Consider the following 27,050-nt stretch of genomic DNA (forward strand, 5'->3'; position numbering starts at 1 on the left):
ACAGCAGAGAATCAGCCCAGATCCCCGCCCCCCAGAACTAGGGGAGGGGGGGCTAAGGAGCTTGATTCATCCTTTCATGAGACTAGCGTCTCAGTGTCCCAAGTCTTCATCTAGGAACCCCTACAGAAACCACTGACCCCACTCTAGACATTTCAATACACCTGTTTACACAATACATTTATTTTTTACAATTACAAAATGGAGAAAATAGGTAATCTGAAAATTTTCATTTAAAATATTTCATGTCAATGAAATGTCATTTCAAATCTCCACATAATATTGCCTTCTAGGAATGTATCTTGAACAGCTGAATAATTGTTCTTATTAAGAAACATTCTAAGCCAGATGCTGGTGGCTCCTGCCTATAATCCTAGCTAACTCAGGAGGTTGAGATCTGAGGACTGTGGTTCAAAGCCAGACTGGGCAGCAAAGTCCATAATACTTTTATCTCCAATTAACTGCCAGAAAACCAGAAGTGGAGTTGTGTCTCAAACTGGCAGAGCACTAGCCTTGAGCAAAGTTGCTCAGTGATAGTACCCAGGCCCTGAATTTAAGTCCCATGACTGACAAAAGACAGATCCCCGGAAGCAAAACCACTAGTTGGCCACAAGATATATGCATCCTTCAGGTTCTAATGTATCTTACCCAGTGGCTCCATCTGGCATGGAGAATGGTAGGCGTGATAGACAGAGGGGGCTGACTCAAGGAGAAATGCTTACTAAGATGATCATTTACTTGCTGAAGATTCACTGTCTGTTAGCACAAGGCGAGCTGCTGGAGATCATGTGGGTAAAGAATCCAATTCTCCTGTGTGCTTCTCCTCTCATGACAGGAGGTCTGGAACACATGTAGCTCTGTAAATAAGGGTGCCACTTAAATGATACTTGAGAACACAAGGGACAGTGCAGGTATACTGTGCAACAGAAGTGGCCATTGCTACATGGGGCGCCATTCCAGCATCTGTGCTGGGATCCCCTGCACACACAGGTCCAGGAGCCTCAGCACCAACTTCCCAAACACCGGTTATACAGAGCCAGGTTCTGCTAAGGGCTGACTGGGGACACTTTAGAAGGCAGGAGGAAGCAGCAGTTACTATGTCCCCTGAGACACAGGTATAGGGACAGGGGCACAGGTAACAGCAACCTTGTTATACTGCCCCAACCCAGGCAATTTACCCTTCCCCAGATGGTTCTTTTATCCCATTTAGCAGGGTTGTTTTTTTTTTTAATTTTTTATTTTTTAGGGAATGTCTCATTTTATATAGCTCAGACTAGTCCTAAACTTGCAATCTTCTTTTCTCAGCCTAGAGTGCTGCGATCATAGGCCTATGTCACCATGCTTTGCATCCACAGTTGATTCCCACCCCCTTCCCCCACAAGGGAAGGTTCTAGGGCTCAAACTCAAGGCCTTAAGCTTGCTAGGTAAGCGCTGTGCCACTTAAGCCATGCCTTACGCTTTTTTTGTTGCTAGGTCGTGGGGTTTGAACTCTGGGCCTGGACACTGTCCCTCAGCTCTTCAGCTCAAGGCAAGTACTCTACTACTTGAGCCACAGCGCCACTTCCAGATTTCTGGTTGTTAACTGGAAATAAGAGTCTCATGGACTTTCCTGCCTGGGCTGGCCTTGAACTGTGATCCTCAGATCTCAGCTTCTTGAGTAGCTAGGATTATAGGCATGAACCCCCCACCACCTGGCCCTAAGCTTTTAAAAAATATTTTTTGCTCTAATTCCAGATAGGGCCTCACATTATTTGCTTGGATTGGCCTTGAATCATAATCATATTCCTCCTACTTATACCATGACTAACACTTCATTTTATTCTGTAATTAATATAACTGAAAATATCATTCAGTGACTTGCTCAGAGTGGGTAATTTCCATGAGAAGCAGATCAGAGGTCAGTGTCCTGCTCTGGATGAGGAAATGCACACAAGGCAGAGACAGCACAACAGATACTGAGTGAGGGAAGAGCAGATCCACATCCTCGAACTTGCCACCCTGAGGATGCACATCTGAGTGTCTGGAAAAACAGGCAGAATGGCACGTTTCAGAGACAGTCGGCTTCCTCAATTCTGCTGAACATGCACAGTGGCACCCACATTGGGAAAACAGTCACAGGATGGGATGCTTCCCCTTGCTGCAGTGAGAGGGACTGGGCTGGCGTGGCTTCACAGAGCTGTTTGTGTCAGTACTGTCAAAACAATAGTACAGAAATATTCAATCAACTCATTCAATATGAATGTGAATCAACAAAAATTACCACTCATGTCCCCCCTCTAGCCAATGTACATTCTTTATTAATTAAACACCAGAATTAAACAGAACTTTACTCCCTGCTATTGTATGGATCTGGAAGGTCTCTCAAAGCCCCACAAATTAAAGACAGGGTCCCCAGCGTAGTATTATTAGGCTTCTAGGAGGTCTTTTAAGAGGTTCCTGGGGTGTACCTTGAAGAGGATTATGGGACCCCTCCCTCAACCTTGTTCTCTTCTGATTCCTGGACATGAGGAATGTGATCCAAAATAAACCTTTTCTCCGTGTAAGTTGATCTCAGGTATTTCATCATGGTGTTGGAAATATACATCCATATAAACAAAGAACAAGGACAATAGTCACCTCCAGTTAACTGTGCTCCTCCATGCCTTCTCCCTCACTATCTTCGTCACAGTAGAAGATATCTTTAAATAGGAAATCCTGCTTGGGTGTTGAGGGAGTTGGAATTTTGGTGCCTTCTTTCTCTATCTTCTTTTCCAACTGTTCTTTAAACAAAGGTAGACTATTCTCATAAAGGTAGTCAATGATCTCTACAGAAAAGAAATCAAAGTTTGAAACTGCTTGTACAAAACCTCTTATCCAAGTCAAAGGGTATAGGACAGACAGATGCCAGTGGCTCACACATATAATCCTAGTTACGCAGAAGTCTGAGATCTCAGGATCCTGGTTCAAAGCCAGAGTGAGCAGAAACTGTGTGATACTCTTACCTCCAAGTAATCAGAAAATAAAAGCCAGAAGTAGAGCTGTGGCTTAAGTAGTAGAACATCACAGCCTTGAGCAAAAAAGCTAAGGGACAGATCAGGTCCTGAGTTCAAGTATCCCCTCAACACACATACCAAAGGCTATGGAATACTGACTGGCACACTGCACTGCTCTTATTACAACATGCAAACCCTATTCTCTTCACTTCAATTAAACCCTCACAACAATCCTATCAGGTAAGTACTTTGAAGCCATTTTCCCAATGAGGAGTTGAAGGCATATAACCTTCTAAGATTTGCCCAAAGTCACAGAGGTACCAAGAATGTAAGCATAGGTGGTAATATCTGCTGAATGCCAAGTCCTTCCTCTTCATGTGCCAGGTTCCAGTATCCCCACCTGTGGCTGCAGGTACACATTGCCATTGGACAGTACAGGGGATATGCCTGTGGTTGCTCTCAGCTTGGAGGTTAGGGTCTGGCAGGTCTGGATGAGACCCAGGAAGCCACACAGACAAACAAGACTAAAGCACCCTGAGATGGCTACAAAACAGGAAGTGGGCATCTGACACACTCTGTGGTGTCTGTGTGTTATGTTAGGTAATGCATGTGATTGTAGGATGTGAGTACAAGTGCCCAGGACAGCCAGACCAGCAGCACACAGAGCTCCTGCCCAAGGGACACGATCACACTTTGCAAGCCCTGTTAGGCAGATTCTGACATCATTCACACCTTTTTTTTTTTTTTTTTGCCAGTCCTGGGGCTTGAACTCAGGGCCTGTATGCTATACCTGAGCTTCTTTTGCTCAAGGATAGCACTCTACCACTTGAGCCACAAAGCCACTTCTGGCTTTTTCTGTGTATGTGGTACTGAGGAATTGAAGTCAAGATTTCATGCTTGCTAGCAAAGCACTCTACCACTAAGCCATAATCCCAGCCCCACATTCACACCATTTTATGACTGAAGTCACCAGTCTAATGACATACACAGCCTACAGCACAACATCCTGTTTGTAACAAAACAAACACTAGGCATACTAACCTGGAAAAGTCTTTTTCTGCCAAAAGGGAACATAGGCAGCTTTCAGCTTATAAAGTTTAGTTTGAACGTAAGATGGAGGCACATCACTTTAAAAAGGAAAAATTTTTTCAAAAGTCAGTTAAAAATCTATCATGTCAATAATTGTGTAAGCAATTTTCTAACTCTATGGACATCTACAATTTTCTTATCCTGTTCCTGACCATCAATAGGTTCATAAATATGATGGTGTAAAACAAACATGAAAGGCACTAAAAACCAAAACACTAAACCAAAAAGAGAAAATGAATAGTACAAGATGGCTATGTTCACATGAAGAATGGTTGAAGTTATCCCTGCCTTGGATGTGGCCCAGCCTTAGGACATCCAACCTTGTAATAAATGACCCTCACAACCACTGTAGAAAGGAGCCACCACTCTTCCCCTGTGTTCTGGAGAGGAAGAAACTGAGACAGAGTGACTAGAAGACAGAGCTGGGCCTCCTCCTGGGTATCTAACTCCCCAGACCACACTCTAGACCACAGCCATTCAGATACATTCCTTTTTTTTTTTTTTTTTTTTTTTTTTTGGGGGGGGGGGGGTCCGGTCGTGGGGCCGGAACTCTGGGCCTGGGCGCTGTCCCTCAGCTCTTCAGCTCAAGGCTAGCACTCTACCAGTTGAGCCACAGTGCCACTTCCGGCTTTTTTCTTTATGTGGTGCTGAGGAATCGAACCCAGGGCCTCGAGCATGCAAGGCAAGTGCTATACCACTGAGCCACCTTCCCAGCCCCCAGATACATTCCTAAATCCTGACTTTTTACATTGCAAAGCTAAAAAAGAATACTTATAATATTTTGTTACATTTTTCAATTTACATTTCAGTTTAGAGCAACAAGAACAATCAAGTTGCCGGGTGCTGGTGGCTCACGCCTGTAATCCTAGCTACTCAGGAGGCTGAGATCTGAGGATCGCGGTTCAAAGCCAGCCCAGGCAGGAGAAACCGTGAGACTCCTATCTCCAATAAACTACCAGAAAACCGGAAGTGGCGCTGTAGCTCAAGTGGTAGAGCACTCGCCTTGAGCTGAAGAGCTGAGAGACAGTGCCCAGGCCCAGAGTTCAAGCCCCACGACCGACAAAAAAAAAAAAAAGAACAATCAAGTCATAAATTGCTAGGATTGTAAAGTGCACTACCACACAGGAGTGTTCTCTTTACTATTTAAATCTTTTTTTTTTTTTGGTTGGTAGCAGGGCTTGAACTCTGGGCCTGGGCACTGTCCCTCAGCTCTTCAGCTCAAGGCAAGCACTCAACCACTTGAGCCACAGTGCCACTTTTGGTTCTCTGGTGGAGATAAGAGTCTCTTGGACTGTCCTGCCCAGGCTGGCTCTGAACTATGATCTTCAGATCTCAGCCTCCTGAGCAGCTAGGATTACAGGTGTGAGCGACTAGTGCCTGGCCTATTTAAATATTTTCTACAGCTCAGTTTATTTTGATGTTTTTCAACTCTTAATATTTAAGCCAGAAATAAAGTACTACTTTATCAACAATGTCCCTCTCCCTTTTAACTTTTTTTCAGGAAATGTTTAGATTGGGGGGGGGCGCGGAAGGGGGGGTCTGTCATGGAGCCTGAACTCTGGGCCTGGGCACTGTTCCTCAGCTCTTCAGCTCAAGGCTAGTGCTCTACCACTTGAGCCACAACGCCACTTCTGGCTTTTTCTGCTTATATGGTGCTAGGGAATCGAACCTACAGCCTCATCCATGCAAGGCAAGTACTCTACCATTGAGCCACCTTCCAAGCCCTTTAGATAGATGTTTTTAAGTGGACCTCCTTGTAGCTTGGCACCAGTAGCTCATGCCTGTAATCAGAGGGATGAGATCTGAGGGTTGCAGTCTGAAGCTAGCTCAAGCAGGAAAGTCTGTGAATCTTTTTTTTTTCCCCCCCAGTTGTGGGGCTTGAACTCAGGGCCTGAATACTGTCCTTGAGCTCTTTTGTTCAAGGCTAGCACTCTACCACTTTGAGCCACAGCAGTGCCTCTTCCAGTTTTCTGGTGGTTAGAGATAAGAGTCTCAATTAGCTGGGCACTGGTGGCTCATGCCTGGATTCCTAGCTACTCAGGAGGCTGAGATCTGAGGATTGCAGTTCAAAACAAGCCCAGGCAAGAAAGTCCATGAGACTCTTATCCCCAATTAACTACCAGAAAACCAGAAGTGGTGCTGTGGCTCAAGTGGAAGAGCACACGCCTTAAGCTGAAGAGCTCAGGGACAGCACCCAGGCCCAGAGTCCAAGCCCCACATCTGACAAAAAAAAAAAAAAGGAAGTGAAGCTGTGGCTAAGTGGTGGAGTTCTAGCCTTGAGCACAAAAGCTATAGTGCCCAGGCCCTGAGTTCAAGCTCCCGTACACACACACACCCAGAGTTCAAGCTCCAGCGTGCGCACACACACACACACACACACACACACACACACACACACACACACACACACACACACACACACACACACACACACACACACACACACGAAAAATACATTTTGTTTCTAAGACCCTTTCTACTCTATGTTGCATCAGATTGATTTTCTTACAAACAAGATTTATTTTAACTCTGGTTTGTACACCATCCTTTATTCTAGTCATTTACTGAGTCATTGCCTTCAATTACCATCCAGTGGAACACAAGATCTTACCCAATGGCACCAGCAAGAACTTCCCAATCTATTTCATTAGCATCTTCCACATTCAGGGCATACAACCTGCAAGAAAGAACACAATAATTTCAGCAGACAGACATCACCAGTTCTCACAGAATGGCAGGAGCTGGAGGGCACTGGTGCTTTCATCTGGTTTAGCCCCTTCGTGCCTACCTGCATCCAAGTCAGCTGAAGTTCACTGAGTGAGCGAGCTAGGGAGATGAACTGGAAGGCTATCCCTCCAATCAACACACAGTGACTGTACTCACCATATCTGTACTCAGCACTTACAAGGTGACACACTGCAGTGATACTAACATATGCACTACTCATCTATAATAACCCTCAACCTATCTGCTGAGCTCAGAGGATTAGCTTCCCCAGCCCCCGACTCCTGAGACAAGCTCACTCATGAGTACCAGGTGGTGCCAAGAGTGCACTTCTCAGTGATGCTCCCTCAGATCTTCTGCTCCAAGCTCTCACCAGCAGAGGAAGAAGAGTGGAAGATGGGCAGCAGGACTAGCAGAGAGAATAGGAAGCACAGCAATGAACTCAGAGCAGGCTCCTGACAGAGTAGGATCAAGGAAGCTGGGCTGGGTGGCCAGAGCCCCAGAGCATGCTGCTGGTCTTTGTTATTACTTTGTAAACAAGAGCTTGGTCTGCCAGACTTCCAGCCTTTACAAAACAGGCCCATGTCTCCTCTTCCTTCAAAACACTTTATTCTGCACAAAAGAGCAACTCAAGGACAAAGCCAAAGACTAAGCCAAGCACCAGTGGCTCACATCTGTCATCCTAGCTACTCAGGAGGCTGAGATCTGAGGATCATGGTTCCAAGCCAGCTCCAGCAAAAATGTATCTGAGATTCTTACCTCCAATAAACCACCAAAAAGCCAGAAATGGAACTGTGTCTCAAGCATCTCTAGCCTTGATCAAAAGCTCAGGGACAGTGCCTAGCCCCAAAGTCAAGTCCCTAGACCAGAAAAAAAAAAAAAAAAAGCAAAACACCAAAGATCAAGCAATGATGACAATAGAAAACTCCTGCTGCAGAGCTGCGAGGCTGTCTGGATTTTCTATCTCCATTTCCTAATGGGCAGGAAAACCTCCACAGAGGAAACTGAACCCACGGTATACACAGTACATTTTCCGTAGAGCATTTCACCCTATCTCCCCAATACTACTAAGGAGATGGGACGTCTCAGCGTCACCGTCCTCATTTAGGACAAGTTAACAGAGACTCAGAGGCAGATTATGTGCCCACAGAAATGTATGTGGAAGGTGCTAGAGCAGGGATTTAACCTCTGGCAATGAAGCTACAGTCTCTACTGTGTTAACAACTACTCTTTGGCTTGAGAGAAACTAGACAAAACAATATGAAGTGAAGGTGGTGCAGTGGCTCCCACTGGTAAATTGAGCTACTTAAGAGGCTGTGATCAGAAGGAATGTGGGTCAGCCTGAGCAAAATGCTTGTAAGATTCTGTTTCAACCAAGAAAATAGATGAGCATAGTGACTCACATCTGTTATCCCAGCTATGAGGGAAGTGAAAATATAAGAATCAGAGTGTGAGTTGACCCAGGTAAAAAGTGAGACCCTATGTGAAAAATAATTAGCAGAAAAAGAGCTGCGATATGGCCTAAATGGTAGAATGTCTGCTTAACAAGTGAAAGGCCCTGAATTCAAACCCCAGTATCACCAAAAACAAAACAAAACCAGTATCCATTTCCTTTTTTTTTGGGTCCAGTCGTGGGGCCTGAACTCTGGGCCTGGGTGCTGTCCCTCAGCTCTTCGGCTCAAGGCTAGCACTCTACCACTTGAGCCACAGCACCATTTCCAGCTTATGTGGTGCTGAGGAATTGAACCCAGGGCCTCATGCATACAAGGCAAGCACTCTACCACTGAGCCACCTTCCCAGCCCCCCAGTATCCATTTCTATCCATACCTTTCAATGAGGTTGATTTTGGCCTGCAGAGCATTGACTCCCCGGTGAGGGAGCCTGCCATTAGTCATCCTCTTGGTGAGAATTTCCATCCTACATTAAAAGAAAGAAAAATACATTTAGATCTGCTAAAAAAAAGTTTCTACTAGAACGTCCTACATTTTCTCATCCAAACTGTCCTCATTCAGAACCAATTCTACCTTTCCATCTTATTTGTTCATTACTAAGAATATATCTATTTGAAAAAGGAAAGAAAAATAAAATGAAAGCCAATGATGCTGGGCACTGGTGGTTTATGCCTGTAATCCTAGCTATTCAGGAGGCTGAGATTTGAGGATCACAGTTCAAAGCCAGCCTGGGTAAGAAAGTCTGTGAAACTCTTATGTCTAATCACCAGAAAACCAGAAGTGGCGCTATGTCTCAAAGTGGTAGAGCACTTGCCTTGAGTGAAAGAATGAAGGGACAGCACCCAGGCCTGGAGTCTGAGCCCATGACTGACAAAAATATAAAAGAAATCCAATGACTGAGACTGGATGACAGCTACGAGGAATTCTATGTTAGTGTACAGTATAAAGTTTTCATAAGAACTGTTTAAAAGGGGGGAAAAAAAAGAATAAGCTATGCTCACTTTGACGAAGCACATACTAAAATTGGAAAGATACAGAGACGATTAGCATGACCCCTGTGCGAGGATGGCATGCAAATTCAGGAAGCGATCCGTATTAAAAAAAAAAAAAAAGAGGCCTATAAATAGTCACTAAAGGAAACAATATAAACTCAATTTGTTTGTGATTGTTTATAAAACAGATATTGCTTTTATTACCACCAGCAGTGTCTGGGACACCAACAAAAACAAATATACTAAGTATTTAATGGCTTGATGATCCCTCCAGCACCTGGAGGTGGGGGCTGGGAGGCTGCCTGGCATCCTGGTGAGAGCACCTGCAGTTAGATGACTGACCAAGGGCTTCCACAATTGGGCCAACAGACCATCAGCCTCCCATTTGCAATTCTTTTTTTTTTTTTAAATTTTAATTTTTTGTGAACATACTGTACAGAGGGGTTACAATTACATGGGCAAGATAATGAGTACATTTCTTATCAAGCATTGCAGCCTCCTCCTTTGTTTACACTTTACATCCCTTCCCAGCCTCCCCCCCACCCCACCCCCACTCCGAAGTTGTAAAGTTTGTTTTTGACATGACAACTTATACTTCTCATTGTTGTAACAGGTCCACCTGAATCCTTAAGCGACTTGTTTTTCCCCATCTCCTCCACAAATTATACCGACATGAAATATAGTGAAAGCAGGGGTTCCCATTTGCAATTCTGATCGAGAAGATGCACAGCACCTACAGCCTGCTCTTCTGCATTCATGGCAATGTTGCACAAACTAACCTAAGTTTAGAGTTTAAGTTTCCTAATTTTTGCCTCAAATTTAAAAAAAAAAAAAAAAATCTTGAAACCAGGCATTGGTGGCTAACACCTGTGATTCTAGCTGAGGCTAGCAGGAGACTGAGACCTGGAGGATAATGGTTAGAGTCAGCCCAGGCAGGAAAATCTGAGAGACATCATCTCCAATTAACCAGCAAATGCTGGTCTGGAGGCATAACTCAAGTAATAGAGTGCCAACCATAAACAAGAAGGCTGAGAAAGAATAGTTCTGGTACTGGTGCAAACACACACGCATGCACACACACTACATCTTGCATGTTACCCTAACTGTGTGGATTCTTCAGCAAGACGTTCCTTATTCATTCCTTGGTAGTGGGATTTGAACTCAGGGCCTAGGTGCTGTTCCTCAGCTTTTTTGCTCAAGAGTAGTACTTTACCATTTGAGCCACACCTCCATTTGGGGCATTTGCTGGTTAACCAGAGATAAAAGAGTATATGGACTTTTCTATCTGGGCTACCTTTGAACTGAAATCTTTAGATCTCAGCCTCCTGAGTAGCTAGGTTTACGGAATGAGCCACCAGTACATGGCTCAGGGCTCATTTAAATGAGATGTTGGTACTGAAACAGCCTGGAGTAGTAGAACAGAGATGCAATCATGTGGAGATGACATGTAAGTTATTATGGACATATTCCTGGCAACCTCACCTTCCACCCACTCTAAACAAAAAGATAAGAGCCTACAAAAGACTGGCAGTGAGGGCAAGAGAATCCTGCTGAAATGTACATAAGAAGTCTTAAAAACTTACCACTTACTTTTGCACTGCATCCAGTTCCTGGTTTCTACTTTGGCCTCCACTTCTATCCATGATATACCCCTATAGAGTTTCTCCCTGACAATTGACAGGCGACATTCAGGACTTTTTTGAAGTTTAGAATCCAAATCCTGTAATTCCTCAGGAGACATTTTCTTCAGAATTACGTCTTCAACTGCCTTGATTAATCTCTGGGTTTCTGTCTTACTCCAAGTACCATGATTTATTTCTGTAGATAGAAAAGGAGGCCATGTAGTTGCTAATCTGTTGCGGTCAACCATCATTTAAGAACAAGATGATAAATTCAGTACTTTTTTTTTTTTCTTTTGCCAGTCCTGGGGCTTGAGCTCAGGGTCTGGGCACTATCCCTAACATTTTTTTTTCCTCAAAGCTAGCACTTAAACCACAGCTCTACTTCCAGCTTTTTTGGTGGTTTCTTGGAGAACAGTCTCATAGACTTTTTGGCCCAGACTGGCTTTGTACTGTGATCCTCAGATCTCAGCCTCTTGAATACCTAGGATTACAGTCATAAGCCACCAGCACTCAGAAAATCCAGCACTTTCCGATGGCTCAATTAAACAAGCCTAAAATGTCTAAGCATAAGTACATGCAAATTCAAATGAAATTACTAAAGTAGCCATGGATTCTTTATAAGAACCAAAACCAGGGAGCTGGGAAGATGGCTTAGTGGTAGAATGCTTTCCTTGCATGCATGAGGCCCTGGGTTTGATTCCTCAGCACCACATAAGCAGAAAAAGCCAAAAGTAGTACCGTGGCTCAAGTGGTAGAGTGTTAGTCTTGAGCTGAAGAGCTGAGGGACAGCGCCCAAGCCCAGAGTTCAGGCTCCACAACCGGCCAAAAAAAAAAGAACCAAAACCAGTCTAGGGTATAGTGGTAGACTTCAATAATCCCAACAATTAGGAAGCTGAGGTTTCAATTTAGGCATAACAAAGAAAGAAAGCAAGGAAGGAAGGAAGGAAGGAAGGAAGGAAGGAAGGAAGGAAGGAAGGAAGGAAGGAAGGAAGGAAGGAAGGAAGGAAGGAAGGAAAGAAGGAAAGAAGGAAAGAAAGGGAAGGAAGGAAAGAAAGGGAAGGAAGGAAAGAAAGGGAAGGAAGGAAAGAGGTCTAGTGTTGGATGTTAGTGGTTCACATTTGTAATCCTAACTACTTAGGAGACTGAGGATCTTGTTTGAAGCCAGACTGGGCAGGCAAATCCAAGAAACTATTCTTTTGTTGTTCCTGTTGGTCATGGTGCTTGAACTCAGGGCCTGGGCACTGTCTCTGCTTTTCTGCTCAAGGTTAGTGCTCTACTACTCTGAGCCACAGCTCCACTTGTTTTCTGATGGTTAATTGGAGAGGTAAGAGTCTCGTGGACTTTCTGCCTGGGCTGGCTTTGAACCACAATCCTCAGATCTCAGCCTTCGGAGTAGCTAGGATTACAGGCATAAGCCACCAGCACTCAGCCTCAAAAGACTCTTATCTCCAATTATCAACCAAAAACCTGGAAATAGAGGTGTGGGTCAAGTGTTAGAGTGCCAGCCTTGAGTAAAAAGCCAACAAGAGCATCAGGCTTTGAGTTCAAGTACTGGCGCGCGCGCGCACGCGCACACGCACACGCGCACACACACACACACACACACACGCAAAGTCAGAAATTAAGCAGTAAGTTCAAGTACTGGTGCATGTACACACACACACACACACACACGCACACACACACGCAAAGTCAGAAATTAAGCAGTAAGTCCTGCTGAGGCAGAATAAATTAGGGGAAATGAAGCATGATAAACAGCAGCCAGGAATTCAAAAAACAATTCATAGTTACTATTAAAAACATACAAGTACTATCTTCTTTGCTTTAACTCTTACACTCCTTCATAAGCTGAGACATTAGTACGAAAGAAAAGAACAAGAGTAGCTTTTTCCATCTGACCTTGCTTGCTAGCCCAAAACAATTAGTGTGCTCTAAAAACTGAACAAGGACATCATAAAGAAAGACATTTACTTCAGAATAGCAATTACTTGGGAAAGTGACTTCTCCTGACACAGAGTACTTATCTCAAGGATGTCTGTCTTGAAAAAAATGTAAGACAGAATGCATCCTTTCTTGATCAGTTTTATTAATAAGCAGGCCAGTCTAAGGAACCCTGAGCCAAGTGATAACAAGTGATAAAATTTAACACTGGGAGTGATTAAGTGTACCAGGTATGAGAACACAGTAAAATACTTGTCCTAGAATAACATAAAGCCAAATCCTGCCTTTGATCACATATAAATCCAATGCCAAAAGAGCTGAGGTGTCTCCCTTTGATTTTTGTTTTTTTTGTTGGTTTTTTTTTTTGGGTCCGGTCGTGGGGCCCGAACTCTGGGCCTGGGCGCTGTCCCTCAGCTCTTCAGCTCAAGGCTAGTGCTTTACCACTTGAGCCACAGCACCACTTCCAGCTTTTTTCTTTTTGCTTATGTGGTGCTGAGGAATCGAACCCAGGGCCTCAGGCATGCAAGGCAAGTGCTCTACCACTGAGCCACCTTCCCAGCCCAGGTGTCTCCCTTTGAGTACCCACTTTTTTTTTTTGGCCCTGGGACTTGAACTCAGGCACTGTCCCTGAGCTGCTTCTGCTCAAGACTCAAACCCTCACCTGGAACCGGTAACACATTACCTATTAGGAGTACAGTCAATAGTAAAGCCCTTGCCAAGCATCCAAGGTACCTAAAATTCACAATGTTTGTTTGTGCTTCTCCTGGGGCTTGAACTCAAGACCTGGACCTGGGTTCAATACCCACTACAGCATAAGGTGGGAAGTCCTAAACCAGTATTTTTTTTTTAAGTTCAAAAAAGTTGCTCTTGTTTCGGAAACAATGTCACCTGCATGGTATTGTCAAGCTCTCACATGTAATGAAAAAAAAAAAATCCAATGAATGACTTTTCTATTGTCTCCCTGCCTCTGGAGTTCTTAGTGTGACATCAATGGTGGCCTTGAAGCCAGTCATCTACGCAGTGTGAGAAGCACTATGGTTGATCCTGCTGTACTGGCCATGCAGGCATGCAGCAAGCCAGAACCCCCCCCCCACCCCCCGAATCTCCCCTGGCCTCCCGTAGCAATTTGAATGGGTATTTAAAAATCAAGAGATCTTGGGCTGAGAAGGTGGCTCAGTGGTAGAGCGCTTGCCTTGCACGCATGAGGCCCTGGGCTCGATTCCTCAGCACCACATAAGTAGAAAAAACCTAAAGTGGCACTGTGGCTCAAGTGGTAGAGTGCTATCCTTGAGCTCAAGAGCTCAGGGACAGTGCCCAGGCCCACCACTGACCAAAAAACAAAATCTAGATACCTCGAAAAAAGGTATCTAGAGTTCACAATGTCTTGTGCTTTTCCTGGGGCTAGAACTCAAGAGCTGGACACTGTCCTTGTAGCTTTTGTGCTCAAGCCTAGTGCTACTATAAAGCCACAGCATCACTTCTGGCTTGTGGGTAGTTAATTGGAGGTAAGTCCCAGACTTTCCTACCCAGGCTGGCTTTGAACCATAATCCTCACCTCAGTCTCCTGAGTAGCAAGAATTAAGGAGTCACTGATGCCTGGCCAACAGAGAGAGAGAGAGTGCGTGCGTGCGTGCGTGCGTCAGTCTTTGGGGCTTGACCTCAGGGCCCAGCACTGTCCTTGACCTCTTTTGCTCAAGACTAGCACTCTACCACTCTGAGCCCCAACTCCACTTCCAGTTTTCTAGTAGTTTTTATTAGAGATAAGAGTTTCACAGACTCTCCTGTCTGGGATGGTTTTGAACTGGGATCCTCAGATCTAAGTCTCTTGAATATCTCTGATTACAGGCATGAGCTACCAGGGTCTGGTTTTTTATTGGTTATGGGGCTTGAACTCTCTGGGCACTGACCCTCAGCTCTTTAGCTCAAGCTAGCGCTCTACCACTTGAGCCACCGTGCCACTTCCAGCTTTTTCTGTGTATGTGATGCTGAGGAATTGAACCCAGGGCCTCATGCATACAAGGCAAGCACTCTGTCACTGAGCCACCTTCCAAGCCCTGGCTATATTTTTTTTTTAATTACAGATTTTTTTCTTTCTTTCTTGGATGTGTGAGGACCTGGCTGCATGGCACTCACTACTTCTGTGGCTGAAAAATGAGCTGTGTCCAGCAGTGCCCTGCCAAAGGACTGCCATCTCAAAGTCCTAAAGCAATACTTCTTTTTTTTTTTTTTTTTTTTTGGGGGGGGGATCCGGTTGTGGGGCCTGAACTCTGGGCCTGAGCGCTGTCCCTCAGCTCTTCAGCTCAAGGCTAGCGCTCTACCACTTGAGCCACAGCGCCACTTCCAGCTTTTTTTTTTCTTTTTGCTTATGTGGTGCTGAGGAATCGAACCCAGGGCCTCATGCATGCAAGGCAAGCGCTCTTCCACTGAGCCACCTTCCCAGCCCCTACTTTTTCATATTCTAATGTAAAGAATATAATCCAGGGATGTTTTTATCAAGAAGAGGAAAGTACCAGGTACCAGTGACTCACATCTTTAATCCTTGCTACTCAGAAGGGTGAGATCTGAGGATAGAGGTTTATAATCAGCTTGTGTAGACAAATCTAAGAGACTCTTATTGCCAAGTAACCATCAAAAAGCCAAAAGTAGAGCTATGGCTCAAGTGGTAGAGCACAATCCTTGAGCAAAGAAGCACTTTGGCCCTGAGTTTAAGCCCCAGTACTGACCCTTCCCACCCCCACCCCAAATAAAGAGGAAGAAACAAGTGTTCATCAGGTCATGGATAAGGTCCTAACAGGCCAATCTACTGTATAACTCCCTCCCTCCCAAAAGCCATGTATGTGAAGAAGTGCCTTCTTTTTTTTGTTGTTGTTGTTGGTCGTGGGCCCTGAACTCTGGGCCTGGGCTCTGTCCCTCAGCTCTTCAGCTCAAGGCTAGTGCTCTACCACTTGACCCACAGCACCACTTCCAGCTTTTTCTGCTAATGTGGTGCTGAGGAATGGAACCCAGGGCCTCATGCATGCAAGGCAAGCACTCTACCATTGAGCCACCTTCAGCCCCAAGAAGTGCCTCCTTAGGTCAGGTTCCCTGATAGCTTCCAGTGTCAGCAGGAAAACTCCCAATTAGATTCCTGCGGCAAGACAATGAATTTGTGTGGTTGAAATCCATCTAGTAAGTGAAGGCTGTATGGCTTCACTGAACACAGAGAGGAAAGTGAAGAGATCTAGAGACACCCTGGCCTGAACATAATTCCTTGAGAGCACAGCGATCTCCAGGTGCTGGCTCAAAGTGGGATCGTGGTCAGAGATGTGCCACTTACGACTGCCCATCTGGGAGAACTTTAGGGCCACCGAGAGGCTGCTGCGGGCCACCATAGCACCAATCTTCTTCCAGTTGTTCCCATGCATGGATTGGTATGCCTTCAACTTTTCCATCTCTCCTTTGCTGTACCTGAGAGAGGGGAAACAAATCCACCATTGTGTGAATTGCAAGATGAGAAAGTGTTCTCATGGTAGTATGAAGCAGTAGTGGAAAAACCTTTACCAATTGCCTGGCATCCTGCTTTTATCTGAGGAAGGGAAACCCTAAAGTTCATTTATCATTTCTGTGTTTTGGGGAGGCCTAGAGATGTCTCCATATCTTATAATAATAAATAACAGCCATCTCAGCTACTCAGAACCATTGCCTGGGGGTTGGAGGTCGAAATAAATCATGACCATGTATATCCCCCCAGCACAGAAAGAACAAAGGCAGCCTTGAGTCAGTGGCTCACTCCTGTAATCCTAGCTACTCAGGAGGCTGAGATCTGAGGATCGCGGTTTAAAGCCAGCCCAGGCAGGAAGTTCGTGAATCTCCAATAAACCACCAGAAAACTGGCGCTGTGGTTCAAGTGGTAGAGTGCTAGCCTTGAGCCGAAGAGCGGAGGGACAGCGCCTAGGACCACAGTTCAAGCCCCACGACCGACCAAAAAAATAAAAAGAGAACAGCTGAGCAAAGAACAGCTGCTATTTTGTCCTCAACTTCCATTCCTGAGAGCACTCATTCTCTCTCTCTCTACACATACACACACAGAGGCTCTTGAGCCATCTAGCTGAGGGCCATTGTATCCCTTAATAAGTACTTTCTCTCTATTAAACTCTGCTTCACTGCTTAAAAAAGAACCTTTTTTTGGAATGTTGAACACAAATTATTACTGGAAATTTTACTTGGGGAGAAGGGAGAGAGTAAAGAATCCCATGAGAGCCGGGCGCTGGTGGCTCACGCCTGTAATCCTAGCTACTCAGGAGGCTGAGATCTGAGGATCGAGGTTCAAAGCCAGCCCGGGCAGGAAAGTCCGTGAGACTCCTATCTCCAATAAACCACCAGAAAACCGGAAGTGGCGCTGTAGCTCAAGTGGTAGAGCGCTCGCCTTGAGCTGAAGAGCTGAGGGACAGCGCCCAGGCCCAGAGTTCAAGCCCCACGACCGACAAAAAAAAAAAACAAAACATATTCCCAGCTGGGCATTGGTGGCTCACGCCTATAATCCTAGCTACTCAGGAGGCTGAGATCTGAGGATCATGGTTCAAAGCCAGCCCGGGCAGGAAAGTCCGTGAGACTCCTATCTCCAATAAACCACCAGAAAACCGGAAGTGGCGCTGTAGCTCAAGTGGTAGAGCGCTCGCCTTGAGCTGAAGAGCTGAAGGACAGCGCCCAGGCCCAGAGTTCAAGCCCCACGACCGACAAAAAAAAAAAAAAAAAGAATCCCATGAGACATTCTGCATTGAGACTACTGAATTGCTTAACTGAGCCAACACTAATTCTGACTACCATTTTCAAAGACACACTAGAAACCCAAAGCACTGAGCTAACAAAGGCAGAAAAGACCAGCAAAGCAGGTTGAGAAAAGAGCTTTGGAGGTGATGATTACAACACAGCAGTGAGCAGAGCATGAGGAGGCCATGGAGGAGGTAGGGAATGTCTAGCTGAAAACCAAAGTCTGAAGAAGCAGCTGAAGATATTTAGGAATGAAAAGATCCCAAAAGGCTTACTATAGAGGTAGAAATTGAAATGAGCCTTGAAGACACACATGTTACAAATCCAGAGTCTGGTTTCAACATAAGAAGCTTCATGATTTTTACCTCTCATCTACTGCGGTACATATTTTGTTTCAGAACACTGGCAGAGACTACAGACAAGTAGACAATGCTCAACTTAAAAGCCTTTCCTTACCTGCCTTTGTAATTATTGACATCAAATATTTTCTTTGCTCGATAGTACACAAGTTTCCAAGGCCGGGCAATGTCCTTCCCTATAGTCAGAAGATGGAGAGTCAGAGGTACATGAGGTAGCTGGCATGAGACATGTTTGCATTCCCATAGTCTGTCCTGCATGCTAAGGCTACCTTTCCCATGTCCTACACATGCCCTTCAGCAGATGGATCTGATCACCTTTGGAGAACTTAGCAAAGCACATACTCAGGGCCTGCAGGCTCTAGTGCTTGCCTCGCATGTATAAGGCCCTGGGTTCGATTCCTCAGCACCTCACAAACAGAAAAAGCTGGAAGTGGCACAGTGGCTCAAGTGGTAGAGCACTAGCCTTGAAGAGCTGAGAGACAGCACCCAGGCCCAGAGTTCAAGACCCATGACCGACAAAAAAAACAAAAAAGAAAGAAAAGAAAAAAAAAAAGAAAAAGGAACAGTAATATTAGGGCCATGTGTCACCAATTCTCCACAAGGTGAAAAACAGGTTTTTCCAATGTAAGCTTTTCTTACTTTTCCTTCTGTACAGGGTTTACCATCTAGAGAATACTTGGGAATGACCCAGATTCAAATTCCAGAGAAAAGCAAAGAAGCCTGCCATCCTAGCTACTCAGGAGGCTGAGATCTGAAGGTTGTGGTTTGAAGCCAGCCTGGGCAAGGAAGTTCATGAGACTCTTATCTCCAATTAACTATCAAAAAGTAGAGCTGTGGCTCAAAGTGGTAGAGTGCTAGCCTTGAGCAAAAGAGCCCAAGGACAGTGCCCAGGCCCTGAGTTCAAGCCCCAGGTCGGACCAAAAAAAAAAAAAAAAAAAAAAAAAAAGCAGCAATAGAGAATAGGACGAAACCAAAGCCATAATTATTTCTAAGTAGACTAGAATGTGCTTGAGTTTTGTCATAAAATCTGTACAAGCTCTCCATCTGGGAGATACAGACAGGGTCCAAAGGCCCAAAAGGTTAGCTTGGCAATGGGATCTACTGAGCACAGGCTCTGGTCCCAGGCACCGCAGGGCTGGGAGGGTCAGTCAGCCCCATGTGAAATTCTCTAAGGTTGAAAGCCAGAGTAAACACTTCTGAACTTACCAATGTGCACCCTGAATGCATGCTTTCTCTTTAAGTTGGTGATTGTAGACTTTTCCTCTGGATATCTGTCTGTGTGCAGTAGCTTGTCTGCACTCTCAATTCCCGTCAGCGCTAGGAAGTCTTGTACGTTTTTCTCTATCTGCTTATTTTCCCTAGCAGAAAACTTGCCAAATCTAATCGCAACACCTAGGATTGAAGGGAAGGAGAAGAGAAAGTATGTGTTGTCAATAACAGACAAAAGCAAACCTACTTCTTCCAGCATACCAGCACTGGCTGGCACCCATCTGCCAGGAGCAGCAGTGCTGGTGCACTTGACATTGGAGCCCCAGACCCTACTTGCAGAGCCCCACCTTTTTGATTAGACTTCTACCAACCCAGGCCTCTTCTCCTGCAATCCTCCACTGCCAACAGGGATCTTTCCTGCCTCACTGATCACTTTTTCAAAGTCTTCTTTTTTTTTGGTCCGGTCGTGGGGCCTGAACTCTGGGCCTGGGCGCTGTCCCTCAGCTCTTCAGCTCAAGGCTAGCGCTCTACCACTTGAAACACAGTGCCACTTCCAGCTTTTTTCTTTTTGTTTATGTGGTGCTGAGGAATCAAACCCAGGGCCTCAGGCATGCAAGGCAAGTGCTCTACCACTGAGCCACCTTCCCAGCCCAACTTTTTCCAAGTCTTTTTTATGTGTGTGTGCCAGTCCTGAGGATTAAACACAGGGTCTCAGTGCTGTTCTTGACCTTTCATGCTCAAAGCTAGCACTCTACCATGTGAGCCACGGAGCCACTTCTGGCTTTTTGGTAGTTAATTCTTCCCTGTGCAGTGGTAGTATTCTGCATGGGCTGGCATAGGCAGCCAGAATGTCACAGGTTCCTATGCATAGGAACCACATGCTACTTCACTTTACATTAGCTTCTTTTTTTTTTTTTTTTGTCGGTCGTGGGGCTTGAACTCTGGGCCTGGGCACTGTCCCTCAGCTCTTCAGCTCAAGGCGAGCGCTCTACCACTTGAGCTACAGCGCCACTTCCGGTTTTCTGGTGGTTTATTGGAGATAGGAGTCTCACGGTCTCTCCTGCCCGGGCTGGCTTTGAACCGCGATCCTCAGATCTCAGCCTCCTGAGTAGCTAGGATTACAGGCGTGAGCCACCAGCGCCCGGCTACATTAGCTTCTTTTCTGAGAACCACCTGTTGAATATTGTTCTCTTTTGTGGTGGTAAAGACTGAAACATAAGTTTATGAGATGTAACTAAAATATCATTTTATGTTTTTTTTTTTTTTTTGGTCTGTCCTGGGGCTTGAGCTCTGGGCCCAGGCTCTATCCCTCAGCTCTTCAGCTCAAGGTGAGCGCCCTACCACTTGAGCCACAGCACCACTTCTGGCTTTGAGTGGTTTATTGGAGATTAGAGTCTTTCGGACTTTCCTGCTCCGGCTGGCTTTGAACCATGATCCTCAGATCTTAGCTTCCTGAGTAGCTAGGATTATAGGTGTGAACCACCGGCGCTCGGCTCACTTTGCTTCTGAACTAATTGATTAGCTCCCTAAACTGATGGAAGATGGACTTTTAATTTTCTGTGTGTTTGTGATTTTAACTAAGAATCACTATTCCACAAGACTGTGAAATATGTGAAATTTATGGAATCACTTAATCTCAATTAAAGAAAAGAAGTGAAAGAAGAGATGTGTTAGAAGAGATGGATGACAATGTTGTCAGACACTTTGTACTCATATACTGTTTTGTAGAATGGGAACTTCTTTGTACAACTACTTAAAGAACATTTTTTTTTTTTTTTTTTGGCCGTGGGCTTGAACTCTGGGCCTGGGCACTGTCCCTCAGCTCTTCAGCTCAAGGCGAGCGCTCTACCACTTGAGCTACAGCGCCACTTCCGGTTTTCTAGTGGTTTATTGGAGATAGGAGTCTCACGGTCTCTCCTGCCCGGGCTGGCTTTGAACCGTGATCCTCAGATCTCAGCCTCCAGAGTAGCTAGGATTACAGGCGTGAGCCACCAGCGCCCGGCTTAAAGAAAATTTTTAAAAAGAAAAAAGAAAAAGAAAAAAAAATTTCTGTGTGTGCCTGCACACACTTGTGCATGTTCACCAGTACTGGGATTTGAACTCAGGAACTGGGTGCTGTTCCTTAGCTTTTTCATTCAAGGCTCCTGTTCTACTACTTGAGCCATACCTCCACTTCCAGATTTTTGGTATTTAATTAGACAAGTCTCATAGACCATGATCCCTGTACCTCAGCCTCTTGAGTAGTTTGGATTACAGGCATGAGCACCAGCACCCAGCCCTTTCACTTTTTCTAACAATCAGTAGTATTAGGACCCACACAACAGATATTCAGTAAATACTGCTCATTGTTTACACAGCTTCAAATTTATGGCTTACTTTTAAATCCAATTAGCTTTTTGGGTGGTTTTTCTAACATAGTAAAACAGAGGATCAAGTGGATCATACCCATGATATACACTCACCCTCAAATGAACACCTTGAAGAAAGAAGCCACTCCTTATCTAAGGGACCATTGCTTACCTGAGCGCTTAGATTGTACTTTCTCTTTTTTATCCTTTTCAGCCTGGAGGTGTGGCTCAGTGGTTAAGGATGCCTATCTTGTAAGGCATAAGGCCCTTAGTTCAAGACCCTTCTCCTCACACAGGTAACAACTCTGAAAGGAGGAGGCTGGGGCTGGGAAGGTGGCTCAGTGGTAGAGCACTTGCCTTGCATGCCTGAGGCCCTGGGTTTGATTCCTCAGCACCACATAAGCAAAAAGAAAGAAGCCGGGAGTGGCACTGTGTTTCAAGTGATGGAGTGCTAGCCTTGAGCTGAAGAGCTGAGGGACAGCACCCAGGCCCAGAGTTCAGGCCCCACGACCGGACCACCCCTCCCCCCCCCCAAAAAAAAGGAGGAGCTCAAGGCTGCTTCCCCAGTCTAAGTCATTTAGAAAAGCAGCCAGCAGCCGGGCGCTGGTGGCTCACGCCTGTAATCCTAGCTACTCAGGAGGCTGAGATCTGAGGATCACGGTTCAAAGCCAGCCCGGGCAGGAGAGACCGTGAGACTCCTATCTCCAATAAACCACTAGAAAACCGGAAGTGGTGCTGTAGCTCAAGTGGTAGAGCGCTTGCCTTGAGCTGAAGAGCTGAGGGACAGCGCCCAGTCCCAGAGTTCAAGTCCCACGACCGACAAAAAAAAAAAAAAAAAAAAGAAAAGAAAAGCAGCCAGCAAAGTGCAAGGACCACTGCATTGCCAGTGGCAAGCTCACCTTGGGCTTTAAACTCTCTAAACCGCCCCAGGTCATCCCGATACATCCGCTTAATTGTGGTGGCCGCCCTTTCGCTTATGTCAGGAATGAACTCTTGAAGCTGTCTCACAGCAGAATCCAAGTCCACTTCTGAGTCCTCAAAATCTTCGGCTAAGTGTCTTGTTGCCGAATCCCCAGACCATTCCAAATTGCTTTCTTCTTCACTGAGACGTTCTAATCTAAGAGGAAAAACTAGGTTAACATTAACCATCACTCAGATCTGATAACTTTTAAGCCCTTCCTGTCTCTCACTTAGTCTACAACAGCACTTAAACTAGACAGGACCTTGGCCTTGTTTTCAGTCTATGATTTTCAACCTCTGGATTGAAACCTATGTTACTTGTACATATATACACATTTGTATACTCACACATGCATGCACAAGCATTCCTACACACACACACAGGTGCACATGCATCCCTACACACACATACACACACACACACAAAATCTAGACAGTAACATGAAGTCCAAAGCCTGGCTCCACTTCCACATTTTTATCTCTCTGTGCAACTGTTCTAGTCTTTATGGATTTAGATACTAACTGTCCAAGTGAAGCCCTCTCTGATTCCCAGCAAGAGATAGTGAAGTTTTAGAAAACAACCAACTACTTCATTAAAGCGCCATGTAAAGCTCACATAGTAACAACTATTTTTGCAGCTAATACCAGTGGCTTCCCCTTTCCTTTGCTGTTTCTTATGTACCCATCCCAGTTTCTCACAAACTCTGCCATTGGTCTAAATCTGCTCATAGGATGTTCAGGCCTATTGGTTAAAGGACTCAGACAGGTTAACAGTTAATACCTTTCAGAGGACACACTGCCCAAGGAAGTTAGGAACTACACTCCTATTACACTCCTGCCTTGTGATAAGTGTTCTCAAAATGTCCCCCCAATAACCTAGCATAGAGGACAATGTACGTCACCCATAGCTTCAATCAGTGACCTCTCTAAAGGGGCTCCTCCACTTAACTTTAAGGATATCACTGAGCAAAAACGGAAGAAAAATTTGAATCCAAAGAACTACAAGAAAAAAAAAAAAGGAAATCCTGAAACATGCATTCTTGTAATCCCAGCTAATATAGAGGCAGAGGTCAGAAGGATCATGGTTTGAGGCCAGCCTGGGCAAAAGGTTAGGAAGACCCCATTTCACCAAATAAACACCATGTCACACATGCCTGTAACACAGATATGTGGAAAGCCTATCTAGGAGGACTGTGATCTGAGGATGCTTCTGGAACAAAACTGAGAGACCCTACCTGAAAAATAACTGCATAAGTATAGTGAACACCAGCCTAACAAGCGTGAGGCTCTGAGTTCAAATCCCATGTAGTACTACCAAAATTTTTAAAAGCCCTTTTATTAATTCATCAGGCAGTATACTTAAATGGTATATATGTGAATGTTATCTAAATTCCCTAAGTTAGTGAGAATCTTAAGGTTTGTTTTGCTGATCTGCAGAATTGTAAGACTGATGTATTCAATCCTTGCTTCTTTTTATATAAGCACATAGACATAACTAAGAGAATTCGGGACTAGGCTGGGCCAAATTCGCTGGATTAAATGTGTGCACTGCAAGCCTTAAGCCCACCTTGGTCCTCAGCTCCACCCAGATTTGAGCTCTGCCCTGGATTTCTCGAAATTCACCTGGCCCCTCCCTCTCTCCGCCCAGACCCACCAGAACTCCCATCTACCTCACTTCCTATCCCCCCCCCCCCCCCACCAGACCCTGCTGCTACCTAGATAGTGAAGGTCTCCACGTGTTCTCTCTCCGGGAGAAATATGGCTCCTCTAATAAACCTTGTCATCTTTCTCCTGTGCCTGCCTGCCTCTGTGTGCTCCCTGGGATGATGTGATGGATCCTTTCATGCATTATCCTGCATGTGTGACTGTCTCTGATTCTTGCCAGTTAATATGTGCTGAAAAAAAGAACAGAAAGTTGTACTGAAGCCAATAGAAATTATAAATTACCTTTGTACCTCTTCCACACGCCTCTCTCTTGAACTGGCCCGGGAGGCCTTGGTCTTCTTTGGCGGCCTGGGGTTCACATCTTCTTCCATCAAGACCCCCTCACCTGCTGCAGAGTCAGAGAGTGTGTTCTCCATGTTTATACTAAGCAATGAGACCTCATCACCAGTCGCTGGGGTGCTTTTGGCAAGCACCCGCTCCCTTTTCTTGGATTTTTTTTTCATGCTGTGGGATCCCTTAGCCTTTTCAGATACATTACCTCCTTCCTCAGTCCTAACCTTGCTAACCACCCGGGGTCCTTCAGACGGGGTGAGATGAAGACTTTCAGGCATGGCCATGGTCTCCAATTCCTGGTTAGCAGGCCCTTTTTTCTTTTTTTTCTTAGACTTGTTTTTCTTAGGAGACACTGGCAGATCTGTGTTTTTGCCTTGGAGATCCAGAGAAGGCAAGGACTGCTGTGTGTGTGAGTCTGACAGGAGTAGGGCATCGCTTGCCTTCTGGCTTTCCTGTATAACGTCACAGGATGCAATCTTCCCCTCATGGGTCTTAATTGTTTTCTTCTTAGCTTTTTTACGTAGTTCTTTTGATGCTTTTTTATGTATCTTAGCAACTGTATTCAGTTTACCTGTTTTATCTGCTTTTGCTAATTTTTGTTCCTCGCTCATAGCAACATAAACCACATCCATGTTCTTTCTAAAATTCTTTGGCATGTTCTCAATGTTTTCTTTATCCACAAGGACTCGCACGACACCAGTTTCCTCGACTCCCCAAACAATGTTTTGTCTCTTTTTCTTCTTTTTGTGTGTCAAAGTAGCCTTTTCAGTCTCATCACACAGTTCTGACTTTTCTAAAGGGGACATGAGCTGCTGGAAATCCTTTCTCCTCTTCTTCTTCTTAGTTACCCGAGGCTGGTCACTTGCTACAGAGAAGTCGCAGAAACTTTCCTGACCCGATTTCTGGGCTTTTTCCTTATATACAGAATACTTCTTTTTCTTGCCCGATACTGAAGTGTGGATTTCAAATGTGCTTGGTTTTCCTTCCATTCTATTCCTTTAGGGAAATGTGACAACAGTGGTTTATTTTTGCATTTTAAACATTAGCCTAAGGGGGGAATATCACAGCAAAATCAAACTGTATGAAAAATGACAAGCCTGGAGTCACGATTATAAATTTTATATTATTTAAAATAGATAAGAGGCTCACTGTAATCTACTTCCTCTGGTCTCATGATGTGGGAAAAAAATTCATAGCGAACAGTATTACCCTACACCCTTGGGCCCTATCCTCCTCGTACCTCATCTCTGACCCTCTCTTTCCTTCTTTTTATTTTTATTTGCCAGTCGTGGGGCTTGAACTCTGGGCCTGGGCACTGTCCCTCAGCTCTTCAGCTCAAGACCAGCGCTCTTCCACTTGAGCCACAGCACTACTTCGGGCTTTTTCCGTTTTATGTGGTGTTGAGGTCTCAAACCCAAGGCCTCAGGCGTGCGAGGCAAGTGCTCCACCACGGAGCCACTCTCCCAGCCTTGACCCTCTCTTTTCTAGTAGGGCTCAGTCGCCACGCACCTTGCCCAGGTTCCTCAACATGCCTGGGGCCTATCCTTCCTTCACTTCCACCGGAAGGATCTCTGCTGCCTCCCACCTCAGGAATTTGGCTGGATAGTCTCTACTTCAAGGTTGTTTTTCCTGCTACACCGCGAAAGGCCCCTTCCCCCAAGGATATACTAACACAGCAAACCCCGCTTCTCAGGTAGCTTTAAACCCAAGTATAATTTAAGTAAACAATGGTTGTTTAAGCCCCGGGGCTTAAACATGCCAGTAATCCCAGCTAGTCAGTAAGCAGAGATCTGAGGGTTAGAAGCCAGCCCTCGCAGCGAAGGCTGTGAGATTCTTACCTCCAATTAATCCACAAAAAAGAAGAGGAGCTAGGGCTAAGGCGGTAGGGCTAGCCTTGAGCTAAAAAGCTCAAGGACCGCACCCAGGCCTTGAGTTCAAGCTCCAGGGGAAAAAACAAAACCCAGCGCAACCCACGAGGCTCTTCCGTCTTCCCGGCTGCGCCCGGCCGCGCCTACCTCGGCCCCCGCGGCCCCGGGTCTGGGGTTCAGCCCCCCGCCTCTTCTCAAGGACCTTGCCCGGGCGCCCGCCCAGCCGCGGCGGCGCTCCTTCGAGCTGCCGCTCCGCGCCCGGCCTTCTCCCGGGGACGTGCCAGCTCCCCAACGGGGCTCGCGGCCCGGCCTTCACAGCTAGCGTTGGTCCCCGAGAACCCTGCCCCGGGTCGCGCGGCCCCGGACGGGGGCCCACGCTCACCCGGCGAACCGGCCGCACGCACGCACCCCGCTCACTCGGGCGGTGCCCGGGTCTGGTGCCCGACTCTCCCGAGGGCGACACGGACCCGGCTCCGCTCCGGCCCGCCGCTTGGGAGCCGAGAGTCCGCGCGAGGGGCCCGGGGCGGCCCCCAGCACCGCTGCGCCAACGCGCCCGCCGCGCGGCTTACACAGGCGCAAGTTAACTGAAACAACTAGCCAAGACGCTTCCTACTTACCCCTTGAAAACGTCGCCACCAGCCCCCGAACCCGGAAGTGCAGCCGCTGTGGAAGCGGAAGCCGTTGTGCGTCGCTTCCGGTGCCCTTGGCGACACGGTGCCATAGCAACACCGCGGCCGCCCGAACCGATGAGTGCGCATGCGTAGTTGCGTG

At 45.9% G+C, this 27,050-nt stretch overlaps 1 protein-coding gene and 1 non-coding gene across 7 annotated transcripts; one reads left to right on the plus strand and one right to left on the minus strand.

Moving 5' to 3' along the window:
- Nucleotides 1–146: 146 nt before the first annotated feature.
- On the minus strand, nucleotides 147–26,965 carry Ttf1 (transcription termination factor 1). Of its 6 annotated transcripts, none has more exons than XM_070014908.1 (12): nucleotides 26,897–26,965; nucleotides 24,361–25,407; nucleotides 22,353–22,570; nucleotides 19,103–19,288; nucleotides 17,994–18,072; nucleotides 16,105–16,235; nucleotides 10,809–11,043; nucleotides 8,610–8,699; nucleotides 6,670–6,735; nucleotides 4,011–4,096; nucleotides 2,614–2,756; nucleotides 147–2,188 (listed from the first exon to the last, which is right to left on the minus strand). In XM_070014908.1, the coding sequence occupies exons 2-11, from the start codon at nucleotides 25,398–25,400 to the stop codon at nucleotides 2,620–2,622; spliced, it is 2,268 nt and encodes a 755-aa protein (XP_069871009.1). In that variant the 5' UTR covers nucleotides 25,401–25,407; nucleotides 26,897–26,965; the 3' UTR covers nucleotides 147–2,188; nucleotides 2,614–2,619. The 6 variants fall into 6 exon arrangements, 5 of the variants coding, with proteins under 5 accessions (XP_069871009.1, XP_069871006.1, XP_069871007.1 ...); XM_070014905.1 differs by having other exon boundaries at nucleotides 2,614–2,801; XM_070014906.1 differs by lacking the exon at nucleotides 26,897–26,965 and adding an exon at nucleotides 26,688–26,858 and having other exon boundaries at nucleotides 2,614–2,801.
- LOC138822401 (U6 spliceosomal RNA) lies at nucleotides 9,229–9,333 on the plus strand. The gene has a single exon (XR_011370435.1). It is a non-coding gene; the product is annotated as a U6 spliceosomal RNA (small nuclear RNA).
- Nucleotides 26,966–27,050: the final 85 nt, after the last annotated feature.

This window comes from Dipodomys merriami, unplaced genomic scaffold (assembly GCF_024711535.1).
Source record: "Dipodomys merriami isolate MVZ:Mamm:240054 unplaced genomic scaffold, mDipMer1.0.p SCAF_11, whole genome shotgun sequence".
In the NCBI taxonomy this organism is placed as follows: Eukaryota; Metazoa; Chordata; class Mammalia; order Rodentia; family Heteromyidae; genus Dipodomys; species Dipodomys merriami.

Excerpts from the sequence above, each read along its gene's own strand:
- Ttf1 (XM_070014905.1), bottom strand. The coding sequence starts at position 25,400 with ATGGAAGGAAAACCAAGCACATTTGAAATCCACACTTCAGTATCGGGC. Across the intron at positions 8,700-10,808 it reads ATGCAGTGCAAAAGTAAGTG|GATGGAAATTCTCACCAAGA; the intron begins GTAAGTTTTTAA and ends CTTTTAATGTAG. Across the intron at positions 4,097-6,669 it reads GTTCTTGCTGGTGCCATTGG|TGATGTGCCTCCATCTTACG; the intron begins GTAAGATCTTGT and ends TCCTTTTTAAAG.